Here is a 24,279-nt window from a genome sequence, read left to right as displayed (position 1 = left end):
TTCGAGGTGGGTAAAATGAGGACCCGGATTGTTGTTGGGGGCAATATGCTGACTCTGTAAACCGCTTAGAGAGGGCTGAAAGCCCTATGAAGCGGTATATAAGTCTAACTGCTATTGCTATTGCTATTGCTACCCTCCTGGCCTTCCACAAAGCCACCAAGTCCTGGCTGCTCCAGCAGGCCGGGGGGCTTGTGAAACACCCAGCCCCACGGAAATTGTGAATGTTGCGCCTTTTTTTAAAGTGTTGTCTTGTCTATTTATCCCCTTGCCCTTGTCTGTTGTGAGCCGCCCGGAGTCCTCCGGGAGTGGGCGGCATACAAAACAAATAAAATGAATGAATGAATGAACGGTATCTAAGCCAGGGACCACAAATTAGGAAAGGCAGGGGCAAATAGATTAGCGGAATAATACAGTTGGAAGGGACCTTGGAGGTCTTCTAGTCCCACCCCCGCTCAAGCCGAAGACCCTAGACCATTTCAGACAAATGGTTGTGCGGTTTCCTCTTTAAAAGTCTGCAGGGTTCGAGCAGTGTCGGAAAGCTCTGGCTGAACTAAATCACCAGCCACTGAAGCGATCACTGAATTAGGCTCCCTCATTAGAGTTAATTAGATTGTCTGCCTTTTTTTTTTTTTAATGAGCTGATTGGATTTCAACTGCAGAGTCGGAAGCATTCCCGCTGCCTCGTGCCGGCCAAACGTTTTCACGTCTCTTACGTGCTGCATTTATTTTCAATCTCAGGAGCAAGGGAGTAGGCCCCAGCCTTCCCTTCGAGTGCACAGAAAGTGTGAAAAATAATGCTGTTATTTTTCAGAGTATACGACTTAGCAATAGCAATAGCAATAGCAGTTAGACTTATATACCGCTTGATAGGGCTTTCAGCCCTCTCTAAGCGGTTTACAGAGTCAGCTTATCGCCCCCACAATCCGGGTCCTCATTTCACCCACCTCGGAAGGATGGAAGGCTGAGTCAACCCTGAGCCGGTGAGATTTGAACCGCTGAACTGCTGAACTAGCAGTCAGCTGAAGTGGCCTGCAGTACTGCACTCTACCCACTGCGCCACCTTGGCTCTTACCTTTCCCGCCCCCCTAAAAGAGGGTGAAAATTTGGGTGTGTCTTATACAGAGCCAAGGTGGCGCAGTGGTTAAAATGCAGCACTGCAGGCTACTGCTAGATCAGCAGGTCAGCGGTTCAAATCTCACCGGCTCAGGGTTGACTCAGCCTTCCATCCTTCCGAGGTGGGTAAAATGAGGACCCAGATTGTTGGGGGCAATATGCTGACTCTCTGTAAACCGCTTAGAGAGGCCTGAAAGGCCTATGAAGCGGTATATAAGTCTACTGCTATTGCTATAATACACCGAGTGTATTGAACATTCTATAGGCATTTATAGCTATTGACTCACCTCCTTGCAGCAAACAGCAAACAGCCTGTTTCAGTTTAGCCTGATTGGAAGGGGGAAAAAAATCTGCCTCTGCCTCCCAGCAATTTGCCTCCTTGCAGCAAACGGGGAAAATGGGGCTTGCGGAGGCGGCAATACACTATGGCAATCCCTGCAGCCTGAAACAGCTGATCATCGGGAGGCCCCTGCTGAAACTGAAATTTGCTGTTTGCTGCAAGGAGGCAAATTGCTGGGAGGCCGAGGCAGATCTTTTTCCCCTTCCAATCAGGCTAAACTGAAGCAGGCTGTTTGCTGTTTGCTGCAAGGAGGTAAGTCAATAGCTATAAATGCCTATAGAATGTTCAAATTATTAGACATTTTTTTAAAGACTGCTTCGTTATTGTTCTAGACAACTTAACGAAATGAAGCTTTTTAAAATAAATGCTATTGTACCTTCTTTAAAATAGCAGAAAATAACTATACTGCCAGAAAGCCACATCAATTTTAACAGCATCTGTCTGTACTGTTTGCTGTTTGTTGCAAGGAGGCAAATTGCTGGGAGGCAGAGCCAGGCTTTTTTTCTCCTGTTTTCCTCCCCAAAAGCTAGGTGCGTCTTATACTTTGGAGCGTCTTATACTCCGGAAAATACGGTAAGTGTTCTGCAAATGTTGGGAAACATGTCCCTAATGAATCATCTTAGATCAACTACCTCCCAAAGACCCGTTAGATCACACAGGGTCGGCTTCCTCCGGGTTCCGTCCACCAGCCAATGCCACCTGGCTACCACCCGGGGGAGGGCCTTCTGTGTAGCAGCTCCGGCCCTTTGGAATGAACTCCCCGTGGAGATTCGGACCCTCACCTCTCTCCAGGCCTTCCGGAAAGCCGTCAAAACCTGGCTGTGCCGGCAGGCCTGGGGTTGATGAGTTCCCCTCCCCTCTCGACTTGTATGGCTGTGTGATTCTCGTGTATTTTAATTACGTGTATTGTGTTTTATGTCGCCTTTCCCCCCCTGAGTTGTTCGCCGCCCTGAGTCCCTCCCGGAGAAGGGCGGCATACAAATAAACTAAATCAATCAATCAATCAACGCCCAGTTGGTTCCAACCCATGGAACAGAAGTTGTCTTCAGAAGATGTGAGAGCTTCATCCCTGGAGGCTTTCAAGAAGACAGAGGACTGTTATCTGTCAAAAATGGTGTAGGGTCTGCTTGGGCGAGGGGTTGGACTAGATGACCTACAAGGTCCCTTCCAACTCGGTTAATCTAATCTAAACCAGTTGCCTGCCACTCACCTTAATATAATTGGCATTGATGTAATCGGAATTTGGGACTCTGGGATCGGCGTTCCGGAGAGCCACCCGGGTTGTGTCAACTGCAAAGGGAGGGAAACAACATAAACGCCGGGGGGGAAATTAGCATCTGTCTTGAAAATCGCAGAAATATTTTAATTTGCTGCCCAGATTTATATTATCCTGAATCCCATTTAAAAGGCTGTCAGAGTGCGCACAGTGTGACTATGTGAGACAACCCAGGAGCAAATATAGTAAACAGGTTTATATTTAAATAGTTATTTTATCTACAAAGAATATATACATACATGTACTTTAGTCAGACCTCAAATAAACAGCAATTACAGCCCAGAAACACACATGGAGGGAGATACTCCCGAACAGGGCCTCTTCTTATTACAGGCTCTTAAAGTGATATCAGCCCAAAAACCTTGCTGACTCATTCCTAGCATTACATCATCATAGCAGCAGGTCCGCCCTTAAATCATTACTCTGACAAAGAGAAAATATTTCCTACTTTTAGGATAGTTCGACCCTCGGAGTTCTTACATGGAAGGATATTTTTGTAGCGATTTTTCGCTTTGTTCTCGGCCCGCTGCCCTTCCTTCCTGGGGTAGAGAAATTTGCACTCCTGTTGCTGTAACATCTGTGGGAACCAAGAAGTTGGAAAAGCATCAGTGTTCCCATTCGTTCGTGGGCGCCAGGCTTTAAAAGAAACCCCATTATCCCCAGCAATGGCCTAAGTCAGGATGATGACAGGGATGAACTGCTCTGAAGACTGCCACCGGTTTGCTTTGCGCACACATGCGCACCAACACGGCTCATCATTGGAGCTACAGGTTCGCCCAAACAGGTAGCAAAAAAATAAATAAATATGCTACCGGACGATCAGCTGTGCAACAATCAGCTTCATCACGCAGCACAGCTGATTGTTGCACAGCTGATCATGGAAACTACCAGTTCGCCTGAACCGGTTTGAGCAGACCAGTCTGAACCGGTATCATTTCACCCCTGGATGATGGGAAAAATCCCACCCCAACTTTCCATATCTGTCCGGGTGAAAATTCCCAGATGTCAGACCTGATAGCCATCTTTTAAATTTGGGCCTTCAGGCCTGGCACATTTTCTACTGAGGGAAAATGGGAGGGGGGATTATATGGAATATGGGAGATATATAGTCGAAATAACATCCTTTTCTCAGAGAGTCAAGGACACCTTTGATCTACACATGGAGTGGTGTGACTGAGAGGTATCTCCAGTTGGGATGGTGCCTGATTAGATCATGTGATGGACATGTTTTTAGGCCTCGAAACCCTCTTTTAAATTTGGGCCTTCAGGCCTGCCACATTTTCTACTGAGGGAAAATGGGAGGGGGGATTATATGGAGTATGGGAGATATATAGTCGAAATAACATTCCTTTCTCAGAGAGTCAAGGACACCTTGCCCGGCAGCTGCAATGTGTGTGACTGGGAGGCATCTCCAGTTTTGGATGGTTCCTGATTGGACCAAGGGATGGACATGTGGGTGCTGGGCAGGGACTTGAACTCCCTTTTGAGTGGGGGAAACCTGGAGACTTTCAGATTCTGGTTTTCCCAGAGGTGACAATATGACACCTCTAATAAAATGGAACTTTTGAGGAACCTCAAGCTTCGGAGTCTTTTTTTGTTGGGGGTGTTACTTGGAACCCTGACACCATGCAGTTCATGCTAGGAATGCTGGGAAATCACTTTCCCAGGCCGGAAGGAATGAAAGGAGATTTGATTGGCCCTTCCCCTCCCCCCCCGTACCTCAAATTCCTCCCAGAATCCTTGCTTCGCCTTTTCGCTCTGGTCGGCCATCTTGTTCAGCTCCTTGACTCGGTTCTCGATGTTGGCGGCAATGATCCGGGTGGCGTTGAAAGGCTGGCGGAGACAGAATCTTCTCTAGATGTTGAAGGAGAGAAAGACCTCCCTCCCAGTCTCTATCCCCCTGGTTAAACGCTCGGCACAGGTGACCACCTTACCTGTTTCAGGTGTACCACGACCCCTGACTTCTCCACCATGGGGTTCTTCTTGTAATGCTCCACCAGGTCCGCTAGGGTGTCGAACCGCTCCCCGCCACCCACGTCATACTTCCCGTCCAGCTGCCAAAGGAGAACCAGGAAGAGCAATAGCCCTTAAGACTTATATACCGCTTTGCAGTGCTTTTACAGCCGTGTCTAAGTGGGTTTACAGAATCAGCCTCTTGCCCCCAACAATTTTGGGTCCTCGGTTTACCGAACTTGGAAGGATGGAAGGCTGAGTCGACCTGGAGCCAGTCAGTCAGGATCGAACTGCTGGCAGTGGGCAGAGTTAGCCTGCAATACTGCATTCTAACCACTGGGAGGGAGGGAGAGAGGATTCATTTTACCCACCTCAGAAGGACGGAAGGCTGAGTCAACCTTGAGCCTGGTGGGATTTGAACTGCCAAATTGCAGGCAGCCGGCAGGCAACAGAAGGAGCCTGCAGTACTACACACTAACCACTGCACCACCGTGACTCTTATGAAGGTTATGAAGGTTAACCCTACCCCAACCTTCCCCAAACAATCAATCACATGATCCAATCAAGGTGCCGTGGTTGCCTAGTAACTTCACTCTCCTCTGTCTGACCACCTGCGGGAATGTCCTTGGTTCCCAGAAGAAATCATTTTGTTTTGGCTACAAAACACCAGCTATCTCTATTCCCTTCTCCCTATCCCTCAGCTCCAGTGTGGCCACGTTGAAGTCTCAAAATGGCCTCGGTTGGGTCAGCTTCAGGGTTGACACCAACTTCCGAGAAGCGAAATCAGTGGGGTGTGTTTGTGTCACAAAATCAGGGAAAGTTACACACTAGTCCAGGGGTCAGCAACCCGCGGCTCTGGAGCCGCATATGGCTCATCCCTCTGCTGCAGCTCCTTGTCGCTGGTAGGCTTCACAATTGATAGGGCTTTCGGTTAGGAGAGGTAGAGGAGAAAAGAATGCTGTGCTAGGAGGAGACTCTATGGTGGGGGAACCGTACCTCCAGTTGGCTCCAGAATTGAACAGGGGGCTTCCGGTTAGGGCCTTTGTGGCTCTTTGAGTGTTTAAGGTTGCCGACCCCTGCTCTAGTGCAAGAGTCAGCAACCTTAAACACTCAAAGAGCCATTTGGACCTGTTTCCCACAGAAAATAAAACACCGGGAGCCACAGAAACTCCTTCCCGTGCCTGATTATTTCCTGAGCGGCCACAAAACTAGCATATGTAGTTGAATTAAATGTTCTGTTTTCTTTTGAAACTTTTATTGGATTTATCCATGGTTGGCCTACTGTGGGTGGGAAAGCTCAATAAATCGCATGCCGGCGGGTGTCACGCATTAGCGGTTGCGATGCATATTTCAAGTGACAGGGAGCCGCAGCAGAAGGATGAAAGAGCCACATGCGGCTCCAGAACCACAGGGGTTGCCAACACCTGCTCTCATCGCACGATGTCTCGCTTAACGACCATGGCAGAAAATGGGGTGCGACCGTGTGATGCCTCATTCAACAACCACACTACTCAACAATGGGTCTTCCGGGCCCTATTATGTCAAGGACTGCCTCTAGATGACCTCCAAGGTCCCATTCTATTCTTTTACAACATCCCGAGAGGCAGATTGAAAGAAAAGCGGGACGGTCGCAGATCCTGACCTGATAGCGGATCATGATGTGAGTCACGCGGGGTTTCCGGTCTCCCGTGTCGGCTTTATCCTCGTTCGTCAAAACGGACAAGACGAAATCGCCCGGCTTGCTTTGACTGCTGCGGACCAAAAAACTGCCAGGTTTGGCTTTGTCGGTGAGGAGTTTCTCGGCTTCTTTACCGGTGAGGTGACCATGATACCATCTGAAAAAAGAGCATCCGGTTTTCCAACGGGAAAATTCACACTCCCCTTTGCTCCCCCCCCCCTTAACTCAGTGTAGAGATATTATCATGGGGCTTAAACCCTAGGGACCATTTTTCACCCTTCTTCCTGCTACTTTTCTGCATTTGTTGCTGAAGAACCCCGCAAATTTGCACATTATCTGCCTCTCGTTGGCGGTACTCCTATTTGGTATAGGGCTCACGGTTCAAAAATCAATGATAATGGTCCCAGAGGGGGGAATTTCCTACTCTGGCCTCTAGAGGGAGCCCACCATCTATTCACGGTGGCGCGTAGTATGGTTAGAATGCAGTACTGCAGGCTACTTCTGCTGACTGCCGACTGCCTGCAATTTGCCACTTCGAATCTCACCAGGCTCAAGGTTGACTCAACCTTCCGTCATTCTGAAGTCGATAAAATGAGGAGCCAGATTGTTGGGGGCAACAGGCTAACTCTCTAAACCGCTTTAGAGAGGGCTCTAAAGCACTGTAAAGCGGTATATAAGTCTAAGCGCAATTGCGATTGCTTTTCCTTTGCAGCATAACCTTTAAATTTCTAACGGTGGGGTACAGATGCTGGACTACGATTCCCAGAATCCCTTGCTTTGGATCACAGAGGTTGATATTTGGATGGGGCACCACCTGGAAAGCCTAGGAAGGTAGGCCAATTTTGGAAGTCAGAGGAACATCCTGGAAAAGGCCGGGGGGGGGGAAACTGCCCCAAAGAGCCGAGGTGGCGCAGCGGTTAGCGTGCAGCACTGCAGGCTACTTCAGCTGACTGCAGTTCTGCAGTTCGGCTGTTCAAATCTCACCGGCTCAAGGTTGACTCAGCCTTCCGTCCTTCCGAGGTGGATAAAATGAGGACCCGGATTGTTGTTGGGGGCAATATGCTGACTCTGTAAACCGCTTAGAGAGGGCTGAAAGCCGTATGAAGCGGTATATAAGTCGAACTGCTATTGCTAATATTTGGTTTTTCCCCTTTTTTCTTTCTTTTTTTGTATTTAAATGTATATGCACTATGTTTGTATTATTTGCATTTTAAAAAATTAATTAAAGAATTAATGTAAAAACAGTCCCTTTGAGATATGCTAAACGTGGACCTGGATGACTGAGAATCTCCAGAGACAAATCAGTGGTAATGTTTGAAACCCATTGCACAGTCCAAAGAGAAATTCAGAGCATTCCTCCAGACTTCCTCCTCACAACGATCTTATAAGGTAGGACAGCACGATCCTTCAGTGGTGCAAGTACAACTGTTAGGGCCTGGATACTGTTCTAACCGAGGCGTCCGAAGAGCCTGAAGCAAACTCCTGGTCCTGACAAAATCCCCTTTTATTAATTGACTGTGAATTCTGCTCCTTCACATCCAGCAAAGTCTTTCGAGGGAGGATTTACGGTCACAGACCTTATCTGGCTTGGAGAGCTGCCAGGCCGATCTCTGCACAACTTTGGCAAGGAGTCTCGGAGAATCACGAACCAATTAAGCAAACTAATGGTCTCCTGCAAGCTCCACTCCCCTTTCGCTCCTCTTTTATTCCCTCTGGGAGGGGCCATTCATCGCTCACTTGTGGCCTTACTCCCAAGTCGACCCCTGTTCTTTAGCTGTTCCCTTCATCTGGAAACTTACACTGGGAAGAGGCTCCAGCTGTTCTTCTGCCTCACTGATGTCTGACTCTGAAGGCAGCTGATAGCTGGCATACGGCTCTGGCCCCCTCTCTGCCTCCGACACAGAGCCCTCATCCGAGCCTTCCCCAGACTCCAGGACTGGCCCAGGTTCCTCCCCAACCTCCTCACTGTCCGACTCTGCTGGCAGTTCCGCTGACTGCTGGCGGGCCACAACAGGTAGGTTAGCTGGATTCGCCCGCCCACCTCCAAGCTCACCTTTCTGAGGTGGGATCCTGACAATTGAGCGGGAATCGTAGCTCGATGGTATTGCTGTTCCTCTCGCGCAGAAGCCCCTCCTGCTCGGTGTAGTACTGGACCAGCTCAGCCAAGGTAGCAAATTTCTCCCCTCCGTAGAGGTCGTAATAATCGCCTGTGTTTTGGATTTTGATGTGGGTCACTTCATCATTCCTCCTGCAGACGAAAATCGGGGAGGAAAAGGATGACATTGGATGGAAAGTCGCCGATATAACTCCGATTCCCCCCCCTCCCCAGAGCGTGCTAGTTGTTCCCGGCTCTAGGGGGCGGTGCTCATCGCCGTTTGAAAGCCGAAGAGCCAGCACTGTCCGAAGACGTCTCCGTGGTCATGTGGCCGGCATGACTAAACACCAAAGGCCCACAGAACGCTGTTCCCTTCCCACCAAAGGTGATCCCTATTTTTCTCCTTGCATTTTTTACGTGCTCTCCAACCACTAGGTTGGCAGAAGCTGGGACAAGGAATGGGGAGCTCACTCCGTTATGTGGCGCTAGGGATTCGAACCGCCGAACTGCCGACTTTTCTGATCGACAAGCTCAGCGTCTTAGCCACTGAGCCACCACAGGAATATAAATAAGCGAATACAAGTATAAGTAGGGTTAGAATTGTTCTGTTATATTATCAGATATTACTATTGGTTTATGAGTTATCTTTTCTTTCATTTTTTGTAAAATGGTTAGCCCAGTAAAAGTGTTCTGAATACACTATATTCAAAACACTGATATATATATGTGTGTGTGTGTGTATGTATGTATATATGTGTATATGTATGTGTTTGTGTGTGTGTGTGTGTACTGTGTCAAATAGCTTGAAATAGATCTATACTAGTCTCCCTTTATTTATCAGCACAATTGCAACATATATATGCATGTATGTATGTATGTATGTATGTATGTATGTATGTATGTATGTATTTATTTATTTAGTGTCACAACCCCTGGCATGCCCAAATATGGGAGGACGTCTACTTTTTCCATTCTCTGTCTATCGGCTCATCACAAGAGACCATCCAGACAGAAAGCCATTATTTTTACTGTTGCCTTTGTTACATTTGTGTTGTATTTGTGCTGAGAAATAAATAAAGGGAGACTAGTATAGATCTATTTCAAGCTATTTAGCTCTCATCAGATAGCCATACCCTTACTGGGATTCGAACCTGGGCTGTATTACATATTAGGCAGATGGGCTAACCACTAAGCCACAAGGTTCTCCTCCTTTATCAGCTGAGCCAGGGAAATAGGTATGTATTTAGTGTCACAACCCATAGTATGCCCAAATATGGGAGGAAGTCTACTGCTTCCATTCTGTCTATCGGCTCGTCACAAGAGACCATCCAGACAGAAAGCCAATATTTTTACTGTTGCCTTTGTTACATTTGTGTTGTATTTGTGCTGATAAATAAATAAAGGGAGACTAGTATAGATCTATTTCAAGCTATTTAGTTCTCATCAGCTAGCCATACCCTTCAAATCCCAGTAAGGGTATGGCTAGTTGATGAGAGCTAAATAGCTTGAAGTAGATCTATACTAGTCTCCCTTTATTTATTTATCAGCACAAATACAACACACACATACACACACACACATAATAAAAATAAAAGTAAACCCTTGTCAGCCTTTTTAAAGGAAGCCAACAGACCCTGCTAATTTCTTTCCTAATTTTGGAAGAAATTTTGCAAACGGGCGGGCCACCGGCAAAGCTGTGGCAAGAGAAAGCAGGGATGAGTCACCCTAAAGACACAATAAGGATATTGTTGGGAATCCACTTCCTGTTCTCTCAGTCCGTCCTCCCACCCCCACCCACCCCAAAATTAAATTTTCTTCTCCTCCTCGTAAAAATTTTGCCCAACAGGATCCCACTGGCATCACCTCCCTCCTTCAAACCCCATTTGAAGGCGTCCGTAGCCTTGGTCCAAATCTATATTTTATATACATTCTATATCACATTGAAAACTCAACCAACGCAAGTATTTTAATGGCAAAAACTGCTGGCTCGCTCCTTTAAAAGCCCATTAAACCCACCGGCATGAAGAAATGGTGGATAAAAAGATGAATGATACAGCACTTAAATTAGCACAAGCTGCATTCTGGAACGCAGGTTTATATGCCTTACACACTCCGGAATAAATTGTGCGATGCTCGGGTTAAAATATTCCTCTTTTATTGTTGGCGGATGGCTTTCAAAGCATTTTAGGACAGCTTGGTTTGATTCGTCCAACAATTTGCACCGAGTTTGAAATGTTTTTATTTATTTATTTTTTTAAAAAAGGTTAAAAGGGAAGCTGGGAGATTGCAAAGGAGACAGAGGGAAATTGAACGGATGGTGAAATGCTTTCTAAATTGCACAAATCAGTCAGATTTGAAGATGAGGCGAAAAAAAGCCCCCAACAATCTACAATTGATCTGAAACGGTCTAAAAAGAGGAAACTCAAAGACTTTGGCCACCTAATGAGAAGGAAGAAGGACTCACTGGAGAAGAGCCTCATGCTGGGAATGATGGAGGGCAAAAGAAGAAGAAGGGGACGGCAGAGAAGGAGGTGGCTGGATGGAGTCACCAAAGCAGTCAGCGTGAGCTTCAATGGACTATAGAGGATGGGAGAGGATGGTAGGAAGGCCTGGAGGAATGGTGTCCAGGGGGTCGCAATAGATCGGACACAACTTCACAACTAACAACAACAATTGATCTGTCCCAATTGCCAGAAATTCTATACAACTAACAAACAAATCCAGCATCAATTTCTGAGTCTTGTCCTCTGCACCTCCATAACTGTCTGGTTTGGCTCTGCAACCCAACAAGACAGACACGGACTTCAACGGATAATCAGAACTGCAGAAAAAAGCAATTACTACCTTCTGTTGTGGACCTGTTCACTGCACAAGTCAAAAAGAGGGCTGTGAAAATATCTACAGACACCTCGCATCCTGGACGTAAATTGTTTCAACTCCTACCCTCAAAATGACGCTATAGACGCACTGCACACCAGAACAATTAGACACAAGGACGGTTTTTTCCCCAAACACCGTCACTCGGCTAAACAATGAATTCCCTCACCACTGTCAAACCATTCCCTAGGTCTGCACTACTATTACTATTAGTCTTCTCATCGTTCCTATCCCCCGTCTCCTCCCACTTATGACTGCAGGACTGCAACTTTGTGGTTTGTATCCTTACGATTCATATTGATATTGATTGTTTCCTGATTGCTTATTTGTACGCTGTGACTATCATTAAGTGTTGCACCTTATGATTCCTGATGAATGTATCTTGTCTTTTTATGTACACTGAGAGCATCTGCACCAAAGACAAATTCCTTGTGTGTCCAATCACACTTGGCCAATAAAACTATTCTATTCCATTCTATTCTATTCTATTCTATTCTATTCTATTCTATTCTGCATTCTATTCTACTCCTATTCTGCATTCTACTCTATTCCTATTCTATTCTGCATTCTATTCTGCTATATTCTATTCTGCATTCTATTCTATTTTCTATTCTGCTCTATTCTATTCTGCTCTATTCTATTCTGCATTCTGCATTCTACTCTATTCCTATTCTATTCTGCATTCTATTCTGCATTCTATTCTGCTCTATTCTATTCTGCATTCTTTTCTATTCTGCTCTATTCTATTCTGCATTCTTTTCTATTCTATTCTATTCTGCTCTATTCTGCATTCTATTCTGCTATATTCTATTCTGCTCTATTCTATTCTGCATTCTACTCTACTCTATTCCTATTCTATTCTATTCTGCATTCTATTCTGCTATATTCTCTTCTGCATTCTTTTCTATTCTATTCTATATTCTATTCTATTCTGCTCTATTCTATTCTGCATTCTGTTCTATTCTATTCTGCTCTATTCTATTCTGCATTCTATTCTACTCTACTACTGTCCTATCCTATCCTATCCTATTAAAAAGGCACAAAAACAAAAGCTTGATTGAGAAGTGGGAGAGCTGGTTTTTGCTCTGACCGAACTCATCCATCAAATATCTGTGGAGTCTGGTTGAGCTCACTAGGTCGACTGTCTCCAAAGTGCCTTTAAAATGCAATTAACGGAGTCTTGAAAATGGGCTCTGGGTGAAAAGCATTTAACTGGGCCAAACAGAATTAACCCTCCTTGTGCTGGACAGAAAAATTCTTAACCCTCTCTCCCCCATCCATCCATCCATCCATCCATCCAGGAGATACAACTTACCCTTTTTTAAAAAGTAATTAAATATTAAAAGGGACCTCAATTAAACATAAGCAGAAGGCATGCAACATGGTAAGATCAAGCAGGAGGATGAAGGGACCGGAGGCTAAAATATACGATGGACGGTTGCAGGAACTGGGCCTGGCTACTCTAGTGAAGAGAAGGACCAGGGGAGACAGGAGAACAATCGTCCAATATTTGAGGGGCTGCTGCCACAGAGAGGAGGGGGTCAATCTACTATTCCCCAAGGCTCTCGAAGCCCAGAGAAGGAATAATGGATGGAAACTGATCAAGGAGAGATTCAACCTGGAAATAAGGAGGAATTTTCCGAGAACATTCCACCCATGGAACAGAAGTTCATCACGTATGTTCACCACCTGGAATTGTTGATAAAAAAATTAAATAACCAAACAAAGCAAAAATAAAATAAATGCCTTTTAAGGAAGGACGGAACGATAATGATTCTTGGTCCATCCGGTTACAATTCTAAATGGATGCTTTTGTTCTCTCTCTTCCCAAAAATGCTAATGTGGAGGATTTGAACATCACAAAGAGGTCATTCTATGTCCCTTTGCAAACAGCCCTGGGGCCTCCGAAGGAACAGGGCCTCTGAGCACAAGCAGAGAGCCTTCCTCCTGCTTGTTGTGGCTTGCCGGCAGCCAGTGGAGCTGGCAGCATAGTCGGAGAGTGAAAAGGTTGGGGAGGAAGATGGGCCGGTCCTGGAGTCTGGGGAAGGCTCTGATGAGGGCTCTGTGTCGGAGGCAGAGAGGGGGCCAGGGCCATCCGACAGTTATCAGCTGCCTTCAGAGTCAGACGTCAGTGAGGCAGAAGAACAGCTGGAGCCTGTTCCCAGTGTGAGTTGCCAGACGAAGGGAACAGCTAAAGAACAGGGGTCGACACTTGGGAGTCAGGCCACAGGTGGACGAAGAATGGCCCCTCCCAGAGGACATAAAAAAGGAGCAAAAGGGGAGTGGAGTTTGCAGGAGACCATTAGTTCGCTTCATTGGTTCGTGACTCTCCGAGACTCCTTGTCAAACTTTTGCAGATACCAGCCTGGCAGCTCTCCAAGCCAGATAAGGTCTGTGACCGTAAATCCTCCTTTGAAAGACTTGGCTGGAGGTGAATGAGCAGAATTCACAGTCTTTATTTTTTGTCCGGACAAGGAGTTTGCTTCATGCTCTTGGGAAGCCAAGGTCAGAACACTCCTGCTAAGCTCAATTGTTTCATTTAGCGTCTGGTTAAGCAAAGAACATCTGGGGGGGCGGTGGGGAGGAACTTGCGAATGAAGCAGTATCGAAGTTTCGAGAGCTGGACCGATCTGGTTTTTTCCCCTCCTAGGGTTGCATCACCTACCTGACCGATAAGGTGAAATCTCCGGGGTTGCTTTTACTCGGCCGGGCCAAAAAGCTCCCATGGATACCCCTGGTTAGGAGCAGCTTCTCCGCTTCAATCCCGCTGATATTTGGATGGAACCACCTGGAGGGAGGGAGGGACGGTGGGGGGGGGGGCGTGGAAAGGGGGGGACAAAAGAGAAACCTCACTATTAATAAGATGGGCAGCTGGGCTTAGTCACGGGAGGTGGAGGGTGAGCTTAAAAGGTCATCTATTCCAGTGTTTTTCAACCTTGGCAACTTGAAGATGTCTGGACTTCAACTCCCAGAATTCCCCAGCCAGCATTCGCTGGCTGGGGAATTCTGGGAGTTGAAGTCCAGACATCTTCAAGTTGCCAAGGTTGAAAAACACTGATCTACTCCAACCCTGTTTGGGATCTTAGAGGTCTTCTAGTCCAACCCTACTTGGGATTTTAGCGTTTAACTACTCCAACCCCGTTGTAGGAGATGACCAGGCTGAGTCCGAGGGAGGAGTCAAACGCGTCATCAATCATGAATCCCATCGCGCCCGCAAAAGTTCTAAGCCCAACCCACTGTGAATTCTTTATCTGCCGCCAAATTGCTTTGACTGTCAGTAGTTCGGATTCTTGTAGAGAGCTTAAGCATCCAGTAAATCTTTATACCCATTTGAACTGTCTGGTATCTCCTGATTTTCCCGGCGCTTGACATCCATTCTGGATTTTAGCAGTCATCTAGTCCAGCCCCGTTCCTGGATTTTGGAGGTCATCTAGTCCAACCCCATTTCAGGTCTTAAACGTCATTTCGTCCAGACCCCGTTTTGGATCTTAAATGTCAGTAGACCAACCCCATTTTGGTGGCTAGAGGTCATTTAGCCCAACCCCATTTCAGATCTTAAATTTCATTCAGTCCCACCCATTTTGGATCTGAGAGGTCATCTATCCTGACCCCATTTCGTGTTAGAATTCCAAACGATTTCCAACAGCCATTTGAAACCCCCCCCCCCAAAAAACCTCCACATTAATTTTCATTTACGGACTGTTTTCCTTGTAACAAGTCCTGATTTCACGCTCCTTATGTGAATTATCCACCGAAACTTTTTGGCTGAATGAAGCTTAGCCACCTATGCCGTTTGCCTTCCTGGCTTCTGGACTCTGAGACCAAGCAGCCCTGGGGGGCGGGGGGGGGGTTGTTGCCCCCCACCCCCAAAACTGCAGGCCGGTTTTGGATCAAATGCGACCGAGCAGCGCTTCGGTTCAATTTTGGTGGGTTGGCTACGCTTTTAATCCCTGCCCACAAGCACCCACAATATTTGCTGGCTGGCACGGAAGAAAAGGAACATCTATCAAATATATTTAATAATTAACCAGGGCTTCCCAAGAGATATTTAACTAAATGTTATCTCCATCAAGTAGCCCGACAATATGAGAGGAGAGAGAGAGAACCCAGGGAGAATAGAAATAGCCATAGGCAGCATTTTAAGGCCATTAGCGGAGTAAAAAGAACCTGGCTTGAAGGCACACACACACACACAAACACACAGACACACAAACACAAATTGTGTCCTAACAATTAGACAAGAACTCAACCAAAATAGTAATTATTTTTCTTTTTAAAGGGAGGGGAGGATGGAGAACCACTTATTAGGCCTTTATAGGGCCATGTTTCCCCACCTCAGCTTTTGAGAGAGGTGGACTTCAATTCCCACAATTCCCTGGGCAGCGTGCCAGGGAATTCTGGGAGTGGAAGTCCACATGGCATCTAACTCTAGTTGAGAGATCTCAAGTGCTCCGGCAGTCAACCTTAGCGGGATTGGATGGAAGGAAGCAAAGAGGGAGGGAAGGAAGGAGGGAGGGAGGGAAGGAAGGCAGGAAAAGAGAGGGGGAAGGGAAATGAAAGTAAGGGATGGAAAGGAAGAGGAGAGAGAAGGAAAGGGAAAAGTTAAGAAAGGGAAAGAGAGACGGAGGGAGGGAGGGACGAAGGAAGAAAGGAAGGAAAAGAGAGGGGGAAGGGAAAGGAAAGCAAGGGATGGAAAGGAAGAAGAGAGAGAAGGGAAGGAAAAAGTCAAGAAAGGGAAAGAGAGACAGAGGGAGGAAGGAATGAAAGAAGGGAAAGAGAGGGGGAAGGGAAAGGAAAGCAAGGGATGGAAAGGAAGAAGAAAGAGAAGAGAAGGGAAAAGTCAAGAAAGTGAAAGAGAGACAGAGGGAGGAAGGAAGGAAGAGAAAGAGAGGGGGAAGGGAAAGGAAAGGAAGGGATGGAAAGGAAGAGGAGAGAGAAGGGAAGGGAAAAGTCAAGAAAGTGAAAGAGAGACAGAGGGAGGGAGGGAGGGAGGAAGGAAGGAAGGAAAAGAGAGGGGGAAGGGAAAGGAAAGCAAGGGATGGAAAGGAAGAAGAAAGAGAAGAGAAGGGAAAAGTCAAGAAAGTGAAAGAGAGACAGGGGGAGGGAGGGAGGAAGGAAGGAAGGAAAAGAGAGGGGGAAGGGACAGGAAAGCAAAGGATGGAAAGGAAGAAGAAAGAGAAGGGAAGGGAAAAGTCAAGAAAGTGAAAGAGAGACAGAGGGAGGAAGGAAGGAAGAGAAAGAGAGGGGGAAGGGAAAGGAAAGCAAGGGATGGAAAGGAAGAAGAGAAAAAAGGGAAGGGAAAAGTCAAGAAAGGGAAAGAGAGACAGAGGGAGAAAGGAAGGAAAGAAGGGAAAGAGAGGGGGAAGGGAAAGGAAAGCAAGGGATGGAAAGGAAGAAGAAAGAGAAGAGAAGGGAAAAGTCAAGAAAGTGAAAGAGAGACAGAGGGAGGGAGGGAGGGAGGAAGGAGGGAAGGAAAAGAGAGGGGGAAGGGACAGGAAAGCAAGGGATGGAAAGGAAGAAGAGAAAGAAGGGATGGGAAAAATTAAGGGAGGGAAAGAGAGACGGAGGGAAGGAGGGAGGAAGACGTGGACCAAAAAGGAGGCAAAATATTACTTTCTTGACTTCTCCAAGAGGCACGATTGCCAACCCATTTCCTGGGGACGCAAAGGAAGGATGCAAAGAGCAAACATTAGCAGCCCCTCCACCACAGGGGTGAAAACCTTGCAGGCAAAGAGGGAAAACCAGCCCAGATAAGGAGGACGGGCTGTTTGGGAACTCCAGAAGCCGAGGTACAGGTGGCGCCCCAAGATTGCTGGGGCAGCCCTGTTTGCCGCCCCAACCGCAAATATTTATAGCACCTATCCAAACCGCAGGGTCTTATCAGGACCCAGTCACCCAGCCGAGAACGACGGGCTTTCCTGGGGCCCCAAAACCACAACGGAATCCCTCCCTGGCTTTTTAACCCATTGAGTGGGAGAACAAATGGCCCCTGTGGCGCTTCAGCAGGTCACTAGACCTCATAGAGGCTGCCACAAAAGGAGGCGCAATGTGATGTCTCTCAAGTGCCCCACGAGCAGAAATAGAGCTCGAAATCCAAGAGGGGATTTCCCTCTCTTGTTGAGGGACGCCAGCAACCAGCAGAGTCGGACAGTTGGGGAGGAGAGCATGGGCCGGTCCTGGAGGCTGGAGAAGGCTCGGACGAGGGCTCTGCATTGGAGGCAGAGACGGGAGCAAGGCCACCTGGCAGTGATTAGGTGCCTATGGAGCTAGACAGCAGTGAGGCAGAGGAACAGCTGGAGCCTGTTCCCGGTGTCCACATGCGCCGAGCTGCCAGAAGAAAAGAACAGCTCAGAAATCAGGGCCGACTTGGGAGTAAAGTCACCTGTGATTGGCCCCTCCCGTAGGAAACAAAAGAGGAGCGAAAGGGGAGTGGGGGCTTTTGCAGGAAACAATCCGTTCCTTCGGTCCATTAGGTTCGTTTCTAGGAGTGTGAAGATCTGTCCGTGAATCTCAGAGACTCTGTGCCCAGCCTTTCCTTGCACAGAAACCTCATTTGGAAAATATTGACATGGCAGCTTTCCAAGCTAGATAAGGTCGGTGGTCATAAACACTCCATTGAAAGACTGTTTTCCTATAGATGATTTTTCTTTTTTCATTGTTGTTCGGATTTGCTCTGCCTTCTCTCTCTCTCTCTCTCTCTCTCTCTCTCTCTCTCTCTCTCTCATTCTCTCTTTTCTTTTTAGCGAGGTGACATGATTAGAAGTTAGGTAGAACAGAAAGAAAAAGACTTTTAATAAAAGATGACACGATTAAAAGCTAGGATAAGTGATAGAAATAAGTGAAGGCGGGGAATGCTAGTGCAAAAACTTTTCTATAATAAAATAAAAGTAATCCCTAGAGAAAACATGGAATAACGATAGATTGCAACCTGATATAAATGTGTATTATTATAAAAAATACGTACGTTGATTGAATGTCATAATTATGATTAACCATACTTTTACTTTTATTTCTATTAAGATGTGTGACACCGGGGTGCCACACTGTTCATACATTGATTTGAGATATATATATATATATATATATAGATAGATAGATAGATAGATAGATAGATAGATAGATAGATAGATAGATAGATAGATAGATAGATATAGATATAAATGTAGATGTAGTTAAATAGATATAGATATAGATATAGATATAGATATAGATATAGATATAGATATAGATAGAGATAGATAGAGATAGAGATAGAGATAGAGATAGAGATAGAGATAGAGATAGATAGAGATAGAGATATAGATATAGAGGTGGCGCAGTGGTTAGGGTGCAGTACTGCAGGCCACTTCAGCTGACTGTTATCTGCAGTTCAGCAGTTCTAATCTCACTGGCTCAAGGCCTTCCATTCTTCCGAGGTGGGTGAAATGAGGACCCAGACTGTGGGGGCGATATGCTGACTCTGTAAACCGCTTAGAGAGGGATGAAAGCCCTATGAAGCGGTATATAAGTCTAACTGCTATTGCTATATAGATATAGATGTTGTATTTGTGCTGATAAATAAATAAAGGGAGACTTATTTATTTTATTTATCAGCACAGATACAACACAAATGTAACAAAGGCAACAGTAAAAATATTGGGTTTCTGTTGTGATGGCCTCTTGTGACGAGCCGATAGACAGAGAATGGAAGCAGTCTGCTTCCTCCCATATTTGGGCATATTTGGGGTTGTGACACTAAATACATAGATATAAATATAGATAGAGATAGAGATAGAGATATATAGATATAGATATATAGATATAGATAAAATTAAAAACCTGAAAGGAAAAAAAAGTTGATGTCAGCCAGGCCTTACTAAGCTATATATGGTCAATATTTGTTCCTCTTCGTCCATCCCAGCCATTTCCCCCCCTCCAAACAGGATGTATTCATTTGTAAAAAAAAAAACTTTCTGGGTCAGAAAGAAAATTATCTCCATTGTCCAAGGATGCTAAGCCCCACTCCGGCAGACATTATGACCTTCAAAATCTGTCATGGACTTTCTGCCTGCCGATCGGCTAAATTTAGAATTGCCAAGGAAAGAAGAAAAAGGAAAGGGATGGTTGGATCATTATAACTCTGCATTAGTTGGCCACGTTTGTTTAATAGTATACTTGCCATTCACCCGGGGGGAGGGGGAGTGGGGGAGAATAACCTGGATGGATTTTATTCTCCCCATGAAGAGACGGGTGGGTGGTAGTAAAGTACTAATATATATGTATATGTATCTACATATACTGTATTTTTCAGAGTATAAGACGTACCAAGGTTTTGAAGAGGCAAATTAAAAAAAAAAAGTTTTTGCACTCTGTAAACCTCCCAAAAACGGGCCCGTTTCCCCCCCCCCCAAAAGGGCACTACTAGCCATTAGGAGGCTTATAGAGTGCTCCTGGGGGCTGGGGGGGTGAAAATTGAGCAAAGAAGGCCTGTTTTTTGCTCATTTTTGCCCTCCTCAGCCCCCAGGAGCTCTCTGAAAGCCTCCTAAAAGCTATGCATGGCCATTTTGGTGAAGGGGGCAGGGTTTCGGGAGGCCAAAAATGCTGTATTTAGTGTATAAGACGCGCCCAGATTTACCGCTTCTTTTTTGAGGGAAAAGGGTGCGTCTTATACTCCGAAGAATACGGTAAGTATATGTTCAAAGAATGAGACATAGGTTAAAAAAAACCAGATTGGAAAATATAATGAGGAAAAGGCAAATGGCAAATTAAAATGGCAAATATAGTTAGAACCAGGTTTGCTGGAATACCATCCCGAAAATATACCAGACGGAGGAGGAAAAGAGGCAGCCACAACAAGAGAAGAGGAAAGAAAGAGAGGAAGAGGAGAAGAGACGGAAGGAGAGGGAAAGAAGAAAGACGAAATGAGAGGAAGATTGGGAGGGATAGGAAGAGGAGGAGAGAGGGTATGAAGGGGAGGAGGTAGAGAGGAGTAGGGGAGAGAAAAGGGAAGAAGGAAAGGGAAAGGAGAGGAGGAGGAGAAGAAAGTAGAGAAGGGGGGAAGGGAGGAAAGGAAAAGAAAGAAAAGTAGAGCAGAGGTAAAACAAAATAGGTGTATGGGATGGTAAGCAAAGCAATCCCGATCGTATATTTTAATTTTTTTATCTGGAAAAATGAATGTTTAAAAGTGTTAAAATATGATAAGAATAATAACTAAGGGAATGTACACTTGTAAATTAAAACAAAAATTAAAAAGAGAGAGGGGTGGGTGGGTAGAGAGCGAATATACACACTCCCAGAATCCTTAGTGACAACCCGTCAAGCTGAGGGAATCGCGGAAATCAACAAAAGCCAGGTTTCAGCCGGTGCGCACTGGTTCGGGCCAACCGAATGTTAATTTTGCATTCAATTCACCGAACCAGTTGTTGCAAGCTGGCCTCGCCCACCCTACCCCGCTCTCCCAAGAGTCTCCATATGGCCCCTTCATCATGCCGGGTTAAAAGCGCGGGGTCTGCAGGGAGACTTTGAGGGGGTGAAAAACGGGCCTCTTGGAAGACGGGAAACGGGCCCATATCTGGCCAGGGGAGGCCATTTTCACCCTATAGGAGGCTCGGGGAACGCCTTCGGAGCCTAGGGAGGGTGAAAGCGCCCACCCACCATGGTGCAGGCGGCCGAGTAGGCCACGCCCCACATAGCCATGCCCACCCAGCAACTGGCAGAGACCCCGGTTGCTAACATGTTTTTAAATCCCACCCTTGGCTAAGGATTTGCGAATTAAAAACAGCCGCATCTCGGTTGTTTTTATATCCCAACGGTTCTCTCTCTAAAAACTTCCACCCCGCTAGTTTGAAATAAGCCCCACCTCCACTCCAAGGTGGCGCAGTGGTTAAATGCAGCACTGCAGGCTACTTCAGCTGACTGCAGTTCAGTAGTTCGGCTGTTCAAATCCCACCAGGCTCATGGTTGACTCAGCCTTCCATCCTTCCGAGGTGGGTAAAATGAGGAGCCGGATTGTTGTTGGGGGCAATACGCTGACTCTGTAAACCGCTTAGAGAGGGCTGAAAGCCCTATGAAGTGGTATATAAGTCTAACTATTGCTATTGCTTACCTCATTTTTTTAAAAAAGTCTAACAAAATGAAAAAAGAAAAAAAGAGGGTGTGTGTGTGTGTAAATCTTATTCAGGATGCTCTTCTAAACCGAAAAGGCAAAAAAACCATCCAGATTTACAAGTCAAGTGGTGCTCCACTCCTTTGGGCCTGTCGCATCTAAGATAAGCTTGGCTTGCAATCCCCTCTAAAGACATATTTCCATGCAAGGTGAAACTTTAAAAAGGAGTTTTGTGACATCAAAAATACATCACTGTTAGGTGTGACTACTGATTGTACTGTTGTAGAGACTAACTTGATTTTGCATTTAATAACGGCAGCAAGACTGTTGGTGGCGCAATACTGGAAGAAGGAAGATTTGCCTACTATTCAAGAATGGACATTAAAAGTTACAAACTTAGCAGAGATGGCTAAAATATCAGCATATCTCAAGGATCACTCAAATGAGAGATATAAACTGGAGTGGAGAAGATGGATTGACTATATTCAAAATAAATATGGGACTAAGAAATTCCAGATAGTTTATGATTGAAGAAACAAGGAATGATATAATCTGTTTAGAGTTAGCCTAACAAAAGAGGAGTTAAAGCTCAAATGAAAGATGATACTAACTTTTTTAAAGTTTATTTTAGAACATCTTTGTTAAAGATTTATACTCTGTATTGGTTCTGGGAAGTGTTGTTGTTTTTTAATTTTAATTCCTACTTCTTCCTTCCTTCCCTCCTTCCTTCCCTCCTTCCCTCCCTCCTTCCCCCTTCCCTCCCCCCTTTCTTCTCTCCTTCTCTCCTTCCCTCCTCCTTCCCTGCTTCCTTCCCTCCTTTCTTCTCTCCTCCTCTCCTTCCTTTCCCCCTTCCTTTCCTCCTTCCTTCCCCCTTCCTTCTCTCCTACATTCCCTCCTTCCTTCCCTCCTTCCTTCCCTCCTTCCTTCCCTCCTTCCCTCCTTCCTTCCCTCCCTCCTTCCTTCCTTCCCTCCTTCCTTCCCCCCTTTCTTCTCTTTCTTCTCTCCTTCCTTCCTTCCTCCTCTCCTTTCCCTTCTCTCCTTCCCCTTCCTCCCCTTTACCCTTCCCCTCATCCTCCCTTATCACCCCTCTCTCCTACCCTTACATTCCCTCCAATTCTTCCTCTGCTTTTCGGTTCTGGGAAGTTGAGAGGGGGGGGAAGGTTATGGGGGTTGGGTTCGGGTGGGGAAGGGGAGGTAAATATTTGTAAAAGCCTTTTTTCCCCCCAACAATTTTCAATTAAAAAAAAAATACATCACTGAGTGCAGAAGATTTGAAAAGCAATCTCTGGCCAGCAGCTTTGAAGGCTTAAGAGGTTCTCCAGGGGAGTAAATCAGTTACGCCAGGAGTCGGCAATCTTACAACAATTCAAAGAGCCATTTGGGCCACAGAAAACAAAACATCGAGAGCCACAATGCCTGACTATTTCCTGAGCGGCCACAAAACTTGAATGAAATGTTCTGTTTTCTTCTGAAACTTACTTTTATCCATGGTTGGCCTACCAGAGGTCGCAAAGCTCAATAAATCGCGTGCCGGCGGGGTGTCACACATTGTGATGCATATTTTGAGAGACAGGGAGCCACAGCAGAGGGAGGAAAGAGCCACATGCAGCTCCAGAGCCAGCTATGCCAGCTATGCCAAAGTCACCCACTGCAGAAATTGCGGACTACAGTTTCCATAATCCTTTGCGACATAAGGCTTTATGGCAATTGAACTCCTGGGCATCCGGACCGCCTGAGGTCACCTACCCCAACTGAGCAGTAATTTAAGAACTTTTTAACAAGTTTGTAAAGTAGGACAAAACTCACTTAACAACTCATCTGGCTTAGCGCTAGAAATTTTGGTGTCTATTGTGGTCACAAGTCAAAGACCACCTGTATTTCTCCTCTGTCCCTTTGACATTGTGAGATCCGGGAGGGCGAAGACTTTGCTGTTAAATGCTGGGATGGTGTTTTAATCATCACACCATAATCACAATCAATCATAGTCCTTCTTTTTATTAAGCTACGTAAAGGTAAAGGTTCCCCTTGCACATCTGTGCTAGCCGTTCCCGACTCTAGGGGGCGCTGCTCATCTCAGTTTCAAAGCCGAAGAGCCAGCGCTGTCCGAAGACGTCTCCGTGGTCATGTGGCTGGCATGACTCAGCGCCGAAGGCGCACGGAACGCTGTTCCCTTCCCACCAAAGGTGGTGCCTATTTTTTCTACTTGCATTTTTTAACGTGCTTTCGAACTGCTAGGTTGGCGGAAGCTGGGACAAGTCACGGGAGCTCCCTCCGTTACGCGGCGCTAGGGATTCGAACCGCTAAACTGCCAACCTCTTTCTGATCGACAAGCTCAGCGTGTGAGTCACTGAGCCGCCGCGTCCCTAGGCTGGAATGATACTCGGCTATTTCCCCCATTCTTTTTTTGGTGTGTGCGTCTGTGTGTGAAAAAAGTTTTGGGAAACTCCAATTTTATAAAAACGACTCGAGCGAAATCAGCAGGGATCCAATTCTCTGTCCGTCGGGTCCCCCCCCCACCACCACATTTGGTCATGGTTGAATCATCATCGTGATTCTTTTTGTGTTAAAAAAAAAAAAAGGGAATTCCAGAAGGAAGCTGTTTCCTGATTTGGGGCTGGAGGTCAGCCGGCGAGTTTCTGAACTTCCTTTCAGGAAGCTGACAAGGCAAGCTGATTCCGCTTCGGAGCTGGAGATCAGCTATTTCTTTGCGAAACCGACAGAATAAACAAAGCTGGAAAGGGACCTTGGAGGTCTTCTAGTCCAACCCCCAGGAAGCCCCATGCCAGCGACGGCTAACCTTTTCTTGGCTCCTGTGCCAAAAGCAGGAGGAGCACAGGGGTGTGTGTGCACAGGGGTGCCACAC

At 46.2% G+C, this 24,279-nt stretch overlaps 1 protein-coding gene across 1 annotated transcript in view; it reads right to left on the bottom strand.

The window, feature by feature from the left end:
- LOC106556002 (tyrosine-protein phosphatase non-receptor type 11) overlaps positions 1-24,279 on the bottom strand; it is a 41,779-nt gene that overhangs the window by 11,646 nt on the left and 5,854 nt on the right. Inside the window, exons 2-8 of the mRNA XM_087702083.1 lie at positions 13,998-14,120; positions 8,414-8,608; positions 6,325-6,517; positions 4,664-4,783; positions 4,449-4,562; positions 3,210-3,306; positions 2,664-2,743 (exon numbers count right to left, since the gene is read on the bottom strand). Coding sequence (XP_087558209.1) covers positions 2,664-2,743; positions 3,210-3,306; positions 4,449-4,562; positions 4,664-4,783; positions 6,325-6,517; positions 8,414-8,608; positions 13,998-14,120 — 922 coding nt within the window. The remainder of the gene's footprint in view (positions 1-2,663; positions 2,744-3,209; positions 3,307-4,448; positions 4,563-4,663; positions 4,784-6,324; positions 6,518-8,413; positions 8,609-13,997; positions 14,121-24,279) is intronic.

This window comes from Thamnophis sirtalis, unplaced genomic scaffold, assembly GCF_051295495.1.
Source record: "Thamnophis sirtalis isolate CommonGarterSnake01/CBP01778 unplaced genomic scaffold, rThaSir2_p1.2 scaffold_15, whole genome shotgun sequence".
NCBI lineage: Eukaryota > Metazoa > Chordata > Lepidosauria > Squamata > Natricidae > Thamnophis > Thamnophis sirtalis.
This window is presented reverse-complemented; position numbering and strand designations above follow the sequence as displayed.